This window comes from Sturnira hondurensis, unplaced genomic scaffold, assembly GCF_014824575.4.
Source record: "Sturnira hondurensis isolate 20B ecotype Veracruz unplaced genomic scaffold, ASM1482457v3 Scaffold0008671, whole genome shotgun sequence".
In the NCBI taxonomy this organism is placed as follows: domain Eukaryota; kingdom Metazoa; phylum Chordata; class Mammalia; order Chiroptera; family Phyllostomidae; genus Sturnira; species Sturnira hondurensis.
The window spans coordinates 140786-158999 of NW_028081302.1; the positions used below are offsets into that span (position 1 = coordinate 140786).

Consider the following 18214-nt stretch of genomic DNA (forward strand, 5'->3'; position numbering starts at 1 on the left):
AGAAAAAAAGTTTAGAATTATTGAGTTTTGACTTTGCCAAAAATTTAAAGCCTCTTCTGGGCACGAAAAATCAAATAGCTCATTTTATTTTCATTTTAATATTCCTATCCTATGTATAAATTTATCGCTGCTCAGAGTTACTCTACTTTATGCCTAAAAGAAGGAAAAGACTGATTTTTTTTAAAACCTGATTTTTTAAAAACCTGATTTACATTTTGAAATAAATATTTCCAAGGTCTTGATGTGGCTGGGTTTTTCCAAGTTTCTCTGCTTTTATTTGAAAGGTACAGAAATTATCTATGCTGTTTACAGGAGCTCCTTGTTTGGTAATATTTAAGGAAGCACAGAAACAGTTTGTCCTATGAATACCCACTAAATTTTAATCGGCCTGAAGATTTTAAAGATAACATCTGCTTCAATAATAAGCACACAAATACAACCAATAATCATATCCTTAATCAAATCTAATTAACTAGGGAAGATAACACCTTGAAGTTTGGGTCATGAAAACAACTGTTAAAAAATCACACCTGAAATCAGTTACTAACATGTTCAGGGATGCCTATGCCTAAAGTGCCTTAAGTGAGTCAACAACACAGGTTAAGGCTATCAGGCAGAGCATGTCATACTTACTGGGTGGTCTGATCTAAGTAAGTAATAAGTCTGTCTGCTTCTTCTTCTAGACGTTTGTTAACATGATGAAGATATTCAGGAACCTATAAAGATAGTTTTTTTTATATTATTGTTTTCCTCCCCATAAATCATTCAGAAAATGTCAAGTCCAAAAAATCCTGGGAGCAGCCCTATCAAATGTGACAGGGTTGACTCATATGTAAAATTATAGGTAGAGTTTATGATCCAGAATTTTGGCCTTTAAGAAGAGAGAGAAAAGAAGCACCTACATGAGAGAAAAGTATCACAATGTTGGGAAGATAAATGAAAAGGGCAGTTTATGTTCTATAAGTATGATCTAATTGTGAGGCACAGTGTATTTATTAATCATGATTTTTAAATACCTCTCTTTCCTGCATTAATTTTTGGCCTTCGGCTGCATAAAGCCGGTTAGTTTCTTCCAAAAATCGTTGTTCAAAAGAATCCTGATAAATCTGGGAGGGGAAAACAAGACAAAGGAGCTCATTTATTCATTATTTATTGAATGCCCGCTATGTGAACAGCACTCTGGATTTGGTTTTTACACATCAAACTAGGGACAGCCATCAGCTCTGTAGTAATAAGTGAAAAAGTTAACTTACTTGCAAATCAGATAGCATGCTTAAGAGGCTTCGGAGTAAACTTCTATCAATTGCTTCGCCATTCCTTTCCCTTTCAATCAGCAGAAGAATGCCATCAATGGTCTTATTTTGGACTTTCTGATCACTTATAATGTGGGCCCTAAATAACTCCAGTCCCATGTCCCTAAAATAAAAAAAATTAAAAAGAATATATATATATACACATACACACACATATACACACACACACATATACATACATTTATATAACTTAATGTTAAGTTAATCATTGCTAATTTAGATATATATATATATTCATACATTTATATATATATATTGTTAATACAATGTATATATATTGTTAAGCCCCATGTTAATTAGGGCTTCAGGCTTTGAAGCAGCAACCGTAAATGGATAAAATCCACACATTTAATTTTAAATAACATTATTAAACTAAAATACATGAGAAACTCATTTTGCCTTTAATGAGAACTAAAGCTAAACTCCTGTCTTTTTTCCATAACTGAGTTTTGTGATCTTCTTTGATAAATTTTTTCCTCAGTCAAATTAAGAGACAAAATTAGTTCAAAATTATAATGAGGGCTTAGTTGGTCATTTGGCATCTGGCTTTAGGATTCAAAAATCAGCAAACTCTGAAAATCACTATAGGCAGATGCAACAAGGTACATGACTGGGGGAAGAGCTCATTATACAGCACTATTCTATTTTCATTTATACATGGAATTTTCATAATATTAATGTTAAAAGATAATGAGCAAACACTTGATCAGCAACAAATAATACACATTCATAAATAGTTCAGAGCAACCTTTAATTCCCTTAAAAAATACTTCTTCAGAAGGTATTACAGGCTCGGGGAATTTTAGCTGTTTCCAATATTAGCATAAGTAAAACATAATTAAGAAGGTAAAACGGGTAAAAATACAAGTTTAGAAGCCAAATGTGAGTTTTTAGGAGATTATTCACAGTATCACTTACTCTCTTCAATTAGTGTAAATTAAGATTCAACTATGATTTGTAACAGATCTTTGCGTATTTTTTTCTAGCATCCTTACCAAATGGAGGGTAGCATTGAATTCTGAAGAACGTAAGTTCTATCCAGAAACAAAAAAATGCTCCTGATCATGATCTGCCAATATAAAAAAAAAAGGAAAGCAATTTTTATATTTTGTGAAGTTGAAATATTTGCTCTCAATAAAATAAGAATAAAATTTCAGGATTTGCTTGAATATATCCTAGACAGCTTAGGATCAAACACACAGATAAACAGATCTATCTGAGAACATGCTCACACCATTTTTATTAAACGACTCTATTGTCTTAATCCTTGTAGTTTCCAGAAAAGGGAGACTTAAAATGGCCCTATGACTTCTTTGCAACCTAAGAAGTGACTGAAAATAAAGTCAGGAAATCAAGGGGACATGCATAGAATGCTTCTTCCTCAGCAGCAGTATTCAGGGTAAACCTGTGTTAAATTATACTCATGGGGTTTGGGGAGGGAGGGTGGGTTTTAAGATTTTTAATTTGCAGAACATAAGATATAAAATAACACCAGATTAGGGAAAAAGTAAAAGGTGATGTGAATAAGCTAAAATATAAGACCATTAAGCATATTCACAGGTAATCTACTTTTGCACAGGATATCCATCAAGACTGATAGCAAGTACTGTTTTTATGAGATAAATACTTTTTGGTTAAGTGTGACAAAAATAAAAATGATCCTGAGGTGAGACTCATTCTAAAATGCTTGTGTACTTGTAACTTGCAATTTTAAAACAGAAAACTAAATCAAAATTAGTTTCCAATTCAGAACAAGAGCAGATGTTGAGGTAGGCCCCTATGGCAAAGCCTTTAAAATTAACATTCCTGTATTCAAAGAAATTTATGTCACTACAATATTTAGCTTTTTCCAGCTTACCATTTGTCTACAGTGGTTCTGCCAGCATCTATCAATCTTCTTCAGAAAAAGAACACTATCCAATGAATCCATGGGATGTATGTCAAGGATATTTAAAAGTGCTTAGTACAAGTAATATAGGTATGCAATGTAAGAACACATTTGTCTTAAATATGGAAGACCCTACCTAATAAATGAAACTAAATAGCACTTAATTATAGGACAAATGCCATTTCTTAAATTACAAAGAAATTAGATCTCACTAAAAATACCCTTAAAAACAAGTCTTAGACATAACTGTGTCTTCAGTTTATGATTTCCTTAGATTATCTTTCCTCAAATGGAAATTTGTTAGTGCAAAAAGGATAAAGATGTAAGGACAGTTTATTTATACTAATACCACAAAGTAGATTTAGGCCCCACTTAAAGCTGAAAAATCAAAAATTTGTTTCTTTTTTCTCTAGAAGCAAAATAAACTAAAATAACAAATCTAAAAACACAGGTATTCCATTTCAAATTTGATTAAATAGTGAGGGATAGGAAGAGAGATGAAGATAAAATACAACATGTTTTGTTTTTAAAAGGATATTCTCTGAACTGATGAATTTGCGCTTTGATGTGATCTTCACAAATCTGTCTCAGCTGTTTGTATAAATTTGCAGATATCTTGTAAGAACAGAGATTTTCTACAGCCTGTAAGATTAAACACATACTTGATTAAGAAAAGAATGGGGGGAAGGTTCTCATTTATTTACCTAAAGTTCTCATTATTTTGATATTTCTCCACATAAGCTTATTAGAAAGGATTGTGCATCTATTCTAAAAAAAAGTAAAACAACAATATAAATGTGGTGGTGAATTTTTCATAATCAGTGTATTGTACCTAAAAACACAAATAAATATATTGATTATGGCTGTAAAGCTTAAAAATAGGGGGAATCAAGCCAAGTTCCGCCCATGAAGACATTTGACTTAAAACAACTGCTACATACAAATGCTGTTTTATTCTTTAAAATATCCATTGATTTCACAACCATTTTGAGTTTAAAAAATAATTTCACCAATTGCTTATTAGAAGGGTTGGAGCAGTCTGACTACCATTTAATAAAAATTTATTTATACTTTGGTTTGCCTGAATAGAACAATGCAGAAATTACTGCTAGCAGTATTATGTAAGTATACTAAAAATTTTCTCCAACATTTTAATTTTAAAATATTTCAACAAATGTAGGTTTTTAAATTTGAACAACTAGGCCCTGACTGGTGTGGCTCAGTGGATTGAGCACTGGCCTGCGAACCAAAGGGTCACTGGTTTGATTCCCATTCAGGGCACATGCCTGGGTTGTGGGCTCGGTTCTCAGTGGAGGGGCACATGAAAGATAACCACACATTGATATTTCTCTCCCTCTCTTTCTCTCTCTCTTCCCTTCTCTCTCAAAAACAAGTAAATGAAATCTTTAAAAAAATAAAATTTGAGCAACTGAATAAACATTAATTACAAAAGAAATGGCTCTATTTTTACTTCATTCTAATAATTAAATTGGTCTTCTTTTATACTCAGATACTAAAAGGACAAAGTTCAGATTTCAGTGAGTTTCTTGTTATGTATATAAAAAGACTCTCAAGTTTAAAACAATACCCATGGTAAAACTCTTTAGATGAGCTCTAATATAATCTACAATTCCAATAATGACTTAAGTATAACACCAGGATTCCTTTCTTACCACAACAGAAGGCAAAAATTCCATTAAAATTGACTCTAAGGGAGCATCCAAGTTCTGTTGGTTGGAGTGGAATTTTATAAATATGTGGTTGCAAGTCATATTGCCAGCATGCATGTCCAATAAATGCATTAGCAAATGAAAAGAAAGCTTAAAGAAAACCACTTACATCATTGGGGGAAAGGAGTTACTACACATCACCAGGAAACACCAGATCCTGCAGCTAAGGAGGAATAAGGAGACTGAGTCTCCACTGGCTACTTTCCATGCGGCCTTGGGTTAGGCTACAAATGCCTAAAGGATGTCTTATTTATTCATGTTCCTTTATGTTCATATTGGTCCTCTGTGGACTCTCCCCTTCCTCCTATAGTAGTCTTCTCATTGTATCTAGATGTTCCTTTTGAACGACACATTTTCTCAGCACTTCTTTCTCATTTCCCTGCTTAGATTCAGCTCTCTTCCTACTTCATCTTCTCCACATTTCCCACTTCCAGTACTTCCGCTATTCCCTCATGATGTGTTCCTCTTTTTCCCATATAGTAGTTCAACACAAATATCTATTTACCTTCCCACACAAGATACCATATTCCCTTAACACTTATCTAGGTGCTACTTCTCCTAATAAAACTTTCCTTAATTGCCTCACCAACAAGTGACTCACCTGGCCCTATCACCAATCATACCATACCGACTTGTCACTAAGCCAATACTATATGCTTTTATGTATATATATCCTGTCTCTCAATTCTCCTCAGTGACAGAAAGAGACCATGTGCTCCAATCTCTTTATGTTCTTTAATACTTTTGGGGCTTTGAACCTGGTGAATATAGTAAATACTAAAAAAAAAAAAAAGAAACCCACATGCACACAAAAAACACCTAACACATGTGTAAGTAGCAACATGTCCTGCATATAGAAGAAGAGGCTTTTATAGTGTAAGGAGAAAACTGGCCAGAAAATACACAACTATAATACACTGTGCTAAGTGCTGTGATGGGGATAAGCACAGAGGTGAGGCCCCTAATCCAGTTTTTAGGGGAGGGGCAGGTTAGAAAACGCTTCCTGAGCAGAGGTAAAGAAGTGAATTCCCAAAGACCAAGAAGGAAATGGATAGAGAACTGGTGAGATTAGTGAAAAACAGAGAAGTAAGCAGGGCCTTATATGCATACTGCCTCACCTGTATTTAGCTGGAAGATGGTTTAAGATGTTAGAGGCAAGTAAGGTAGGAAAATCTAAACTGAAATTTGAAAGTCAATTTGAAAGAGAACACTTTGCTTCTCTAATTTAGCCTTGAATGCCTAACATATAGATGAGATCTAGTAATTCCCTTTCTCAACAACCTTCCATCAATCTCTTCAAGTACCATATGGAGAAATTCCCTAATAGGTATAAAAAATACAAAGAACTGAACTTTGTAGTATGGTTCATGGCCTACTATCATTTACGTAAAAAAAAAAAGAAAATTAATAAAAACACACACAGCCCTGGCTGGTGTAGCTCAGTGGATTGAGCGCAGGCCTGCGAACCGAAGGGTCGCGGTTTGATTCCCAGTCGGGGCACATGCCTGGGTTGCAGGCCAGTTCCCAGCAGGGGACACACAAGAGGCAACCATGCACTGGTGTTTCTCTCCCTCTCTCCTTCCCTTCCCCTCTAAAGATAAATAAATAAAAAGTTTTAAAAAATAAAAAATAAATAAAAACACACACAGTTGATTTCACATACATAAAGCATCTCTGGAAAGATACCCTCCATCTAGTAATGTTTGTGGAGAGGGAAACTAGGTGGGAGTTGGAGGATGGGGTAGAAGTGGAACTTTCCACTATACATTCTATAATACTTTTTGGTCTTTGAACCAGGTAAACGTATTAAGTATTCAAAATGCTTAAAAACTTACCTTGCCCAATAAAGCCCTTTTAATTTCCCTTCACACACCACATTTTTTACTTTAGCCTGACATTCAAGGCCTAAATCTTACCATTTTAGTTTCATGTCTGTTTATTACCTTCTATATACCCTGTGACCTACACTCTCCTCACTTTTAAGCAAGGTTTGTTTGGGGCAGTCATGTGTTCCTGAAACACTGGCTTCTAAATATTTTTGAGGAGCCACAGGAAAAAATACATTTTGTGTCATAATCCATTGTACATAAAGTAAATGTATGTAATTCAAAAAAATTTTCATGAAATTACACTTAATCATTTCTATGTGTGATGTACTCTGATATTTTCTATTTTATTTCTTCAAAAACTGCTAGTCACAAACTACTAATTAATTTCATGAACCTACTACAATATAAGCACCTTAGGGATAAGAACTAAGTGATTTCTATATGCCCATGGCTTCTGTCCAGCTTTGCATACAATAAGCAGTCACTGATTCAACAAGGATTGAATGTTTACTATGTACTCTGCATCCTGTTGGGTGCTGGGATAGAAATATGAATAAGCAAGGTAAACCACTACTTAGAAGTTTGAGATGAGTTCTATTTTACTTCAAGACCTTTGAGACTTCCGGCCAAGATGGAGGCGTAGGTAGGTAGATAAACATTGCCTCCTTGCACAACCAAAAAGAAGGACAACAAATTCAAAAACAAAAACCAACCAGAACTGCCAGAAAATTGGAACTGTATGGAAGTCCAACAACCAAGGAGTTAAAGAAGAAATATTCATCCAGACTGGTGTGCCAAGACAAATAAATATTACCCAAATGAATGGACAGATCAAAACTCGAGAAAAAGAACTAAGTGACAAAGAGATAGCCAACCTATCAGATGCAGAGTTCAAAACACTGGTAATCAGGATGCTCACAGAAATGGCTGAGTATAGTCACAAAATACAGGAAAAGGCGAAGGCTATGAAAAGTGAAATAAAGAAAAATACACGGGGAACCAACAATGAAGGGAAGGAAACTGGGACTCAAATCAACAATTTGGGGCAGAAGGAAGAAGTAAACATTTAACCAGAACAGAATGAAGAAACAATTCAAAAAATAAGGAGAAGCTCAGGAACCTCCAAGACAACTTTAAACATTCCAAGACCTGAATCATAGGGGTGCCAGAAGAGAAAGAGCAAGAAATCAAAATTTTTCAACTTACTTGAAAAAATAATGATGGTAAACTTCCCCGATCTGGCAAAGGAAATAGACGTTCAGGGAATACAGGAAGCTCAGAGTCCCAAAGAAGATGGGCCCAAGGAAGCACACACCAAGGCACATCATAATTACATTAGCCAAGATGAAAGATTAGGACAGAATTTTAAAGCAGAAAGAGAAAAGGAGACAGTTACCTACAGAGGACTTCCCATCAGACTATCAGATGATTTCTCCAAAGAAACCTTGTAGGCAAGAAGGGGCTGGAAAGAAGTATTCAAAATCATGAAAGGCAAAGATGTACAGCCAAGATGACTCTATCCAGCAAAGCTATTATTTAGAATGGAAGGGCAGATGAAGTGCTTCTCAGATAAAGTCAAGTTAAAGGAGTTTATCATCACCAAACCCTTATTATATGAAATGTTAAAGGGACTTATCTAAGAAAAAGGAGATGATCAAAACTATGAACAATAAAATGAGAACAAACTCACAACTATCAACAACTGAACATAAAAACAAAAACAAAAACTAAGCAAACTACTAGAACAAGAACAGAATCACAGAAATGGAGATCACATGGAAGGTTATCAGTGGGGAGGGCAAGGGGGTAATGAGGGAAAAGGTACAGGGAATAAGAAGTATAATTGGTATGTACGAAATAGACAGGGGGAGGTTAAGAACAGTATAGGAAATGGAAAAGCCAAAGAACTTATAAGTAGGACCCATGGACATGAACTGAGGGGACAGGGAATGCTGGTGGGTAGGAGGGCGGAAGGGAACAAAGGGGAAAAATGGGACAGCTATAATAGCATAATCAATAAAATATACTTTACAAAAAAACCTTTGAAATGCCCTTTTAGAAGTTTACTAATTATTTTACATTTCACTAAAACTATGGAAATCCTTGGGAGTTTGATCTAGTATAATTATTACAAAACTAACCTCAGTTCACCAGCAACTATTTATATTAAACAGATTATAGAGTTATAAAAGTCCCTTAAAAATTATCTTTTCACTTAAGCTCACAATGATTACTGGTAAAAATGTTATCTTAAGTCCTTTTTGAAGGTAATCAAGTATAAAAGAAGAGTACTGTAACAAGGTTTTGACCCTTATTCCTCCAAATTCTAGTCCCGCTCCTCCAAAATCCACACGTCACACCAAAAACATGTTTGCTTGGAAAAGAAAATACCGAGTTGGCCAAAAAATTAATTTGGTTTTAAAGTAAAAATAAAAGATACATTTTTTAAAGATTTTTAATTTATTTATCTTTAGAGAGGAAGGGAAGGAGAGAAGGAGAGAAATAACAATGTATGGTTGCCTCTCATGAGTCCCCCACTGGGAACTGGCCTGCAACCCAGGCATGTGCCCTGACTGGGAATCGAACCGTGATCGTGTGGTTCGCAGGCCTGCACTCAATCCACTGAGCTACACCAGCCAGGGCAAAGATACATTTTTTTAAAAATGAACTCTGAACTTTTTATTGGCTTTCTGCCCTGCCAAGGGATGCCCCACTTCTGCTGCCTTTAATGCCTCAAAACTGGTGTCGTTGACCTCAGACACCATTCTGCTGTCCAGTCTTGTAGGTCATGGTCTTCTGGATGGTTTGTAAAGAGTGGTTCTTGTCCAGGGCATCGGCAAGATTGAAGTCTTCCCCTTCTTCCAGTAGGCTGTGGTAGGTGGCAACCTCAGCCTCCAGCTTGACCTTGATGTTCAGCAGGGCCTCATACTCCTGGGCCTGGAACTGCCCCTCTGCCCAGGTCTGGGCCAGCTCTGACTCCAGATGCAGCAGGATCTCATTGAGTCGTTCCATCTCCATGGCATAGTGCTTTTCCACCTCCCTCAGGCTGTTCTCCATTCTGACCTTCAGATTTATCATTGAATCCAGGTCAATCTCCAAAGAATGGATCATATGTTTTAGGTCCATGAGTGTCATCTCAGCAGTGCCTATCTCAGTGGTCTGTGAGGTGACCACTATGGTGCTCTCCTCAGTCTGATGGGACCAGTACTTGTCTAGCTCCTTGAAGTTCTTCTGAGTCAGCTCATCATACTGGGCCTGGATGCCCACCATAATTTTGCTGAGGTCCTGAGATTTGGGGGCATCCAACTACATAGTCAACCCAGAGCTGGCAATTTGATTTTGTGGACCATTTACTTCCTTTCTTTTTTCTTCTTCATGAAAAGCAGCTCCTCCTTGAGAGCCTTGATCTCTGCCTCCGGCTGCAGCCAAGTGATACTGGCGTCATCAATGACCTTTTGAAGCCCATTGATGTCATCCTCCAGACTGGCCCACAGCCAACTCCATCTCGTACTTGACTCTGAGGTCATCAGCAGCAGGACAGGCATTGTCAATCAGCAGAATGATGCGGGCACTGTCCATGGAATTTGCAAAGATCTGAGCCCTCAGGACCATGATGATCTTGAAATAATGCCCCTATTCTCTGACCTGGAGAATAGGTCAGAGAATGACCTGAGAATGACCTGACCTTCTTCTCTAGATGTTTCAAGATTTTACTCTCTGGTCTCTGATTATCGGCCTCCATACTTCTCACTCTCTCCAGGTAAGAGGCCAGGCAGTCATTTAGGCATTGCATGGTCTCCTTCTCACTCTGGATGCCCCCTATGCCCATCAGACCCCTGGCCATCCCTGCAGCCAGGCCCCCAGATCCCCACCTGCCCTGCACACTGGTGGAGTGGGACACTGAGATATGGGAGCCTGAGACCCTGGTGCCTGCATAGATGCTAGACACACTGCTGGTCGGCCAGACATGATGGCTGGGCAAGTGCAGCAAGCCCAGGGTCTGGTAGCTTGTGGAGAAGCTGGAGTATGTGCTGAAGCTCATGTTGTTCAGAGAGGAAGGCAAGAAGCTGAGACTCATGTTGAAATCGCAGTGAAAAGGTACATTTTTCACTTTCATCAATAACTTCATTTAACAGCATATTCACCATTTTGTTCCACTACCTTCTGTCATCTTTCAGGCAACTTCATAATTCCACCTTCCCAAAACTTTTTATCTTTTTGAGCAAAGAACTGTTCCAGGTACCTTTTGAAGTTCTCCAGGAAACTAAAATTTTTTCATTGAAAGAATTTTGTAAAGACGAAATAAATGGAAATCTGAAGGTGCAATGCCTGGGGAATATGGCAGATGAATCACAACTTCCCAGCCACCTCTAACAGTTTTTGCCTGACCACCAAAGAAACACACGGTCTTGCATTATCCTGATAAAAGATTATTTTCTGTTGACTAATTCTGGGTGCTTTTCATGGAGTGCTGCTTTTAACTGGTCTAATTGGGAACAGTACTTGTTGGAATTCATTTGATTTTCTGGAAGGATCTCATAATAGAGGGGATGAAGCCAAGAATCAAATCAATGATTTGAGACATAAAGAAGCCAAGAACAACCAATCAGAACAAGAAGAGAAAAGAATCCAAGAATACAAGGATAGTGTAAGCAGCCTGTGGGATGGGATGACTTCAGGCATTCCAACATCTGCATCATAGGGGTGCCAGAAGGAAAATAGAAAGGGTAAAAAATTGGAAAACTATTTGAAAACATAATGAAGGAAAACTTCCCTAATTGGTGAAGGAAATCGACATGCAAGTCCAGGAAGCACAGAGAGAGTTCCAAACAGGATGGATGCAAAGAGGCCCACTCCAAGACACATTAATGTGCCAAAGGTTAAAGATAAAGAATCTAAAGGCAGCATGAGAAAAGCACTTAGTTACCTTCAGGGGAATCCCTGTAAGACTGTCAGTGATTTCTCAAAAGAAACTTTGCAGGCTAGACAAAGATTGGCAAGAAATACTCAAAGTCTTGAAAAGCAGGGAACCACAGGCAATATTGCTTTACCCAGCAAAGCTATCATCTAAAATTGAAGGGCACATAAAGAGACCCCAGAGAAGAAAAAACTAAAGGAGTTCATCATCACCTCACCAAGCCATTATTATATGAAATGTTAAGACATATTTAAAGGACTTATTTAAGAAAAAGATCACAACTATGAACAGAAAGATGGCAATAAATACATACCTATCAACAACTGCATCTAAAAAACAAAGCAAACAAGAACAGACACAAAATCACTGATATGAAGAGCATTTTGATGGCTGTCAGATGGGGTATAGGGGAATAGGTAAAGAGACCAGGGGATTAAGAAGTACAAATGGGTAGTTACAGAAAAGGGTGGGGGGAATAGGGACAACTGTAATAGCAACAATCAATAAAATATAATTTTAAAATATTGAAAAATAAAATTTTTTTAATAAAAAGATTACTTAGTAAAAAAGTCACATGCCAATACCAAAATTTTAATTATTAAGCTACCACATGTAAAAACAAGATCCATTTTTATCCTCACCCAAGGACATTTACATTAATTTTAGAGAGAGAGAAAGAAACATTCATGCCCGAGAGAAATATCAATCAGTTGCTTCCTGCACATGCTCTGATGGAGAACAAACATGCTACCTAAACTTGCAACCTATCAGTGCACAAGACAGTGCTCCAACCAACCAAGCCACCCTGCCATGGCCAAGATATGTTCTTCAGAAAGTGCAGAGGGGACACTGTTCCTAGAGAGCTCCTCTCCTTTCCTATTATTTTTCCAATTTGGCTAATGGTGTCCACCAATACATATTTATAATGTAAGCTATGTAGCAGCCAGCTGTTCTGCCTCAGCGTGGATTTAGAATTTGAAAACATGTGTGGCTTTAGAATTGCATCATAAAATGCAATCTAAGATAAAGTTATATTTAAAACAGACTTATATATTTATCATCATCATCATCAATGATACCAGTATATATAGCAGGCACTGTAGTAAGTACTTTTTTTCAGTATTTATTATTAAACAACCCTTGCATATAGGCTCTTTTAGTTTTCCCCCTTTTTCAAATATGGAAACCAAGGCTCAGGGAAGTATGAGTGTCATATCTGTAATCTAAAGTAGGCTTATCACCTCAAAAGCAGTGCATTTAACCATACTCCTATCTGTAGATGATTAAAAACAAACAAAGAAAAAAATCCAAACCAAAACAATATTAACCACTGCCTCATTCTTGCAGGGTTCAAGGTTGTCAGTGAAAGATAATTTTTATACTCAGGTAGAATTCTCATTTAAAAACCACTTTTAAAAGACAATCTTTGCTTACTGCAAATGCACTCATAAGAGCATATTCTTTTCCAGAAATTAAAAACTCAGGAAGCAGTGCGTGCAATCCACACTAAGGACTTTCATGCATAAGCTTTAAAGTAAAATGGTTTTGCATACACAGAAAAAAAGTTCTGCGTAAATATATGCCAAATAAGTGGCTACATTAGGGACAAAGAGAGGCTCAGATGGAAAATGAGAGGTTTAAAGAACTTTTTTTTGGTATACTACATACTTGTATAGTGTTTCAATTTTAGGAGAGTATTATTAAATTACATTTCAGCCAGTCAAAATCACACACCTGAAATCCAGATGGTATGAAGTAATTTTACCCCCTTTATCCTTTTATCCTTGTTTTTGAACTTGAACATCTCAAACTAATCTTTCTGAGAATCCAAAAAGAGTATTTATAAATTATGATAAAAAACAACAAAAGAGCTAGACACAAATGCTTTTGAATTTATTATTGCAGAAGTAGTAAATTACTATGTAAAATGCAAATGTTGAAAAGTTATAATGCTGATTTTAGGCTACATAAATGCAATTAAGCAACAGCAGGTAATATTTCTAAAATACAAAAAAGAAAAACTAGGAAAAAAGATAAGTTATGAGCACTTGAAACATAAATGGATTTGACAGAATCAATTTATCAGGAAAAATATTTTTAATCCTGAAGCTCTAAGAAAATATTCAAGGTAAAACAACCACCACAATCCATACATCATAAATATGAACTACACAAAGCAATGCATTATTAAAATTAAAGATACTGTACACAATCCTGGCTGGTGTGGCTCAGTGGATTGAGCATTGGCCTGGGAACCAAAGGGTGATCCATTTGATTCCCAGTCAGGGAGGGCACATGCCTGGGTTGCAGGCCAGGTCCCCAGTAGTGGGCACGTGAGAGGCAACCACACATTGATGTTTCTCTCCCTCTCTTTCTCTCTCACTTCCCCCCTCTCTAAAAATAAATAAAAACTTTTAGAAAAGATACTATACACAGTATATTCAAATAAACATTCTATGTATGCACAAATAAAAAATAACCTTCTTTGATGACGTTTTTTTCTCCTTAAGCAAAACTATTTCCTTTAAACACTGTGCTACAGAAGCATTTGAAGTGCTGTGGTATATTAGTGAGGCAGCATGGTAGAGAAAAAGCACTGAATTAGAAACTTGGGCATCTTAGTTTGAGTTCACTACTCTGGTGATATATGCCTCTAGGCACATTATTTAACTTCCTTGCAATTCAGTTTCATCACTGGTAGAATATGGATAATAATTACTACCCTATCTACTTCAAAAAGAGTTTCTATAATGCTTAAATTAGATAATATAAAATGAATTTTTGTAGGCTGCCATGCACACAATACAAAGATATTGGACCACGTGATCTCTTAAGGCCTTTCCAAGTCTAATTCTGTAATTCTACTTTTATTATTGTACAACTTGGGAGCCATGTAATATACCAACGTAGCCAAGTGAGGTGTGTTTATCCTGAAGTAATAGCTTAGGTACTACTTCTACCTGACACAGCATTATACTTATGATATCATTAACATTGTAATGCTTGTGGTATTACACAGCAATATTACCATGTTGGGCATTGTTCTGAGTGTTTTGTGTGCATTGACTCATTTAATTTTTACAGCAACAGAAACTGGTGACCTCAATTAACAAATTACAAATGAAAAAGCCACACTGTGGTTTATGACAAAGTGACTTATATTTCTGTATCACAGTGCATCAAGGTGTTTTTCACATTTTATCTTATTCTCATAAGCAACCCCATGAGGTAAATGGGACAGGGATCCTCTCCTCTATTTTACAGAGGAGAAATCTGAAGCTGAGGAAGGTTTCGTTCCTTGCCCAAGATCCAAAGGGTAAGAGTAGTCAAAACTAGATCACAAACCTCTGTCTTCTTACTTCTAATTCAAGGTATGTCCATCACCATACTACCTCACAACTAAAACAGATGAAAACTACGAATTCTGATAAAGTGAACAACATAAATTCTTACAAGGTACTTATTAATACGAAAACTCAAGCTACTGCCCTGGCAGGGTGGTTCAGCTGACTGGAGCATTGTCCTCATGTACCAAAGGGTTGAAGGTTCAATTCCTGGCCAGGGCACATACCTAGGTCGCAGGTTCCATCCCCAGTAGGGGAGCATATGGGAGGCAACTGATTGATGTTTCTCTCTCACTCTCTCCTCCCTTCCTCTCTCTCTAAAACCAATAAACATATCCTTGGTTTTGGTAAGGACTTAAAAAAAAGCATCCTACCGGACTCCGAGATATTTTTTTATGTGAAACTGCAGATGCAATAAAGGAAAGTAACTTCTTGAATTGCTTGTGTCAAAAATACAGTAAGATAGACCTGGCTGGATTGGCTCAGTGGTTGAGTGTCTGCCTGCCAATCAAAGGGTCACTGGTTTGATTCCCAATCTAGGGCACATGCCTGGGTTGTGGGCCAGGTCCCCAGTAGGGGGCACGCAAGAGGCAACCACATATTGATGTTTCTCTCCCTCTCTCCCTTCCCTTCTCTAAAAATTAAATAAATAAAGTCTTTAAAAATATATAGTAGGGTAAAATATACTTCTTGGTAGCAAGAAGTGTAAATCAGTAATTGTCCTTAATAGTATATTTAAATTAAACAGTTTAAGTATAGGCCCATTTGTTAAGCAAAAGAAACAAAACTGAACCTCACACCAAGTTGCTGGGTTACAACCTGCAGCTCATTTTTTGGCTAAGGTGTGTCTCGTAGCCCAGGAGGTAAGATGAACATAAAAAGAAAAAGAAGTGGCAAAAGGCTAATAGTCACAAGACTATTAGTCCCATTTCTAAATAGTTGCATTTCTTGAGGCCTTTCTTGTAGGTAAGTAACACAACTTAGCAAGAAGTACCACAACAGAATACGTCATCCAAAATCATCTTTGGGATTGAGGCATAGGTAAAACCCCTATTATGCCAAAGTACTCCAAATTGTAAATCCTAATCAGAAGGATCCAAGATAAGCCCAATTTATACCAATATGACTGTACCCATAGTTTATTAAAGTGTGCATAAATGAATCAAGAAATTGTAATTAGAGAACCAAAAGACGACATAAGAACCCTGATCCGGGATCATCTTGTAAAGTATATGACAGCCTAACCACTATGTATATACCTGAAACTAATACAAAATAATATTAAGTGTAGACTGTAATTGAAAAATATTTAAAAATGTAAAAAATGTTAAAGAAGAAAGTAAAAACCATATATATCCACCTCCATTTATGCAGACCAAATCTGGTTATCCACATTAGTACATACCTGATAGAGTTCTTCTAAATTGTACTTAATTGAAGTACTATTCTGGATAGCTTCCACTGCTTCCTTCAGTTTCTGCCATGTCTCATCTGTGTAGTTTTCTGGTAATTTAGGCTTATCTACATAGGATGTAAAAGGTCGATATCAGAATAATATGTAGAACAGAGCAACAGAAGGGTCCAAAAATACAATAATAATATTACTACTTTTTAAGGGTAAATTATGATCTTTATAATTGTTCTCCTTAAATATTAAAGTAACTACTTTATTTAGGCATAATAGAGAGGGTAAAATTAAAATGCCAGAATACTGTATTAGTCATTTTGACTCACCTATTAAAATGGAAGGTAAGGGTTTTTTTCCTCTCCTATTGATTTTATTGCTTCAAAAAATAAAAATTCAAGAATGGAAGATGAAAAATAGCAATTCTGATCTTATTCCATCATGTGTAAAACTCAAGTCAGTCAACATGAATTTTGTACCTGAGATTTAAAATAATATTAAGTACCTATTATGTACAAGGTACTTTACAAACATCTTAATTTTCTTAATAGTGCCCTGAGCAAGTTATTATTATCCCTATTTGGCAACTGAGAAAACTGAGGCTGGAAGATTCATTTAGTAAAGTTTGCCCAAGGTCACCACAGCCAGTCAGTGGCAAAATCAGGATTCTAACCCAAGTCTCTTTGACTCCCACAGTTATGCAGCATCTATAGAAATGGAGAGAACCATTTTTAATTCAGGTTTGAATTTAAACTACATCTATGAGCACAGGGAATTTTTTTAAATATTAAAACACCCAAATGACTCCAGAACCTATGTAATACTTTCAGAATGGCTTTAAATTTCCTTTACCAGCAATGAGTATTCTGTTTAATTAAAACATCCAAATGCCTTAATAATGACTGTTTAGTTTATGAGGGAGACAAAAAATCCTAACAAAATCTCCAAAACCAGTATGCAAATGCAATTAGGATCATAGAGCATCTGTTTAAAAATTCTCAGATATCAAATTTATATATTTTAAGTGAAATAGTGAACACATTAGTCAATTACAACTTATATTTACTTCAGAAAGGTCTACTATTAAATCAAGAAGATTACAACACTCTTGAGTGCCTGGGAATGGGAAAAGAGTAATAGAGAAAAGAAAAGGTTAAAAATAAGCAACACTATAACCCTCTGCTTGAGACAAAATAAAGCATATTCCTGGTTTCCACACTTATATCGAAAACACAAGCATGGAAAAGCTAATTTTCTCATTACTGACATTTAGTCACAAGGCACTTAATCTGGTAAATGTTACTTCAGTTCATTCATTTACTTCCCCACTTAACAAACAGTTTAGCATCTATTACCTGCCAGTTAAGAGTGTTGAAAAAGTCAGTCAGAAAACTGGAAACACAGTCAACAGACATAAAGTAATTCAGCTCAAGTTGACATTTTTTAAATTGCTCATTTTATATTTGTATCAATGTAAAATGTTGCATCCATAGTTCTCTCAATCACATATCTCAAACACAAGAACGAACAAATTTTCTGAAAAGATGTAGTCAGTACTTTAAAACCCATTTTAATGGTAAAATATAGATGTAGTAATCTTTACACTAGTGCCACACAGAGTTACTACTTCTGTGTATACACAGTATTTTTCACTTCCAAACCCTACCTTTGGAAAGAAATGCAGAGCTCATAAATATTTTTCTCCAAATATTGTTTTCACAATGAGTTTCAAGAACATAGTATTCAACATTATACATCTTTGAGCATGAAAAGATCATCACTGCTAC

The 18214-nt window shown here is 36.1% G+C and overlaps 1 protein-coding gene across 10 annotated transcripts in view; it reads right to left on the reverse strand.

Annotated features, from left to right (window-relative positions):
* CUL4B (cullin 4B) overlaps positions 1-18214 on the reverse strand; it is a 51293-nt gene that overhangs the window by 18466 nt on the left and 14613 nt on the right. For all 10 annotated transcript variants that reach the window (XM_037055538.1, XM_037055535.1, XM_037055537.1 and 7 more), the window contains 7 exons: positions 16428-16543; positions 3740-3843; positions 3172-3241; positions 2309-2382; positions 1254-1416; positions 1017-1106; positions 634-716 (listed from right to left, as the gene is read on the reverse strand). In XM_037055538.1, coding sequence (XP_036911433.1) covers positions 634-716; positions 1017-1106; positions 1254-1416; positions 2309-2382; positions 3172-3241; positions 3740-3843; positions 16428-16543 — 700 coding nt within the window. The remainder of the gene's footprint in view (positions 1-633; positions 717-1016; positions 1107-1253; positions 1417-2308; positions 2383-3171; positions 3242-3739; positions 3844-16427; positions 16544-18214) is intronic.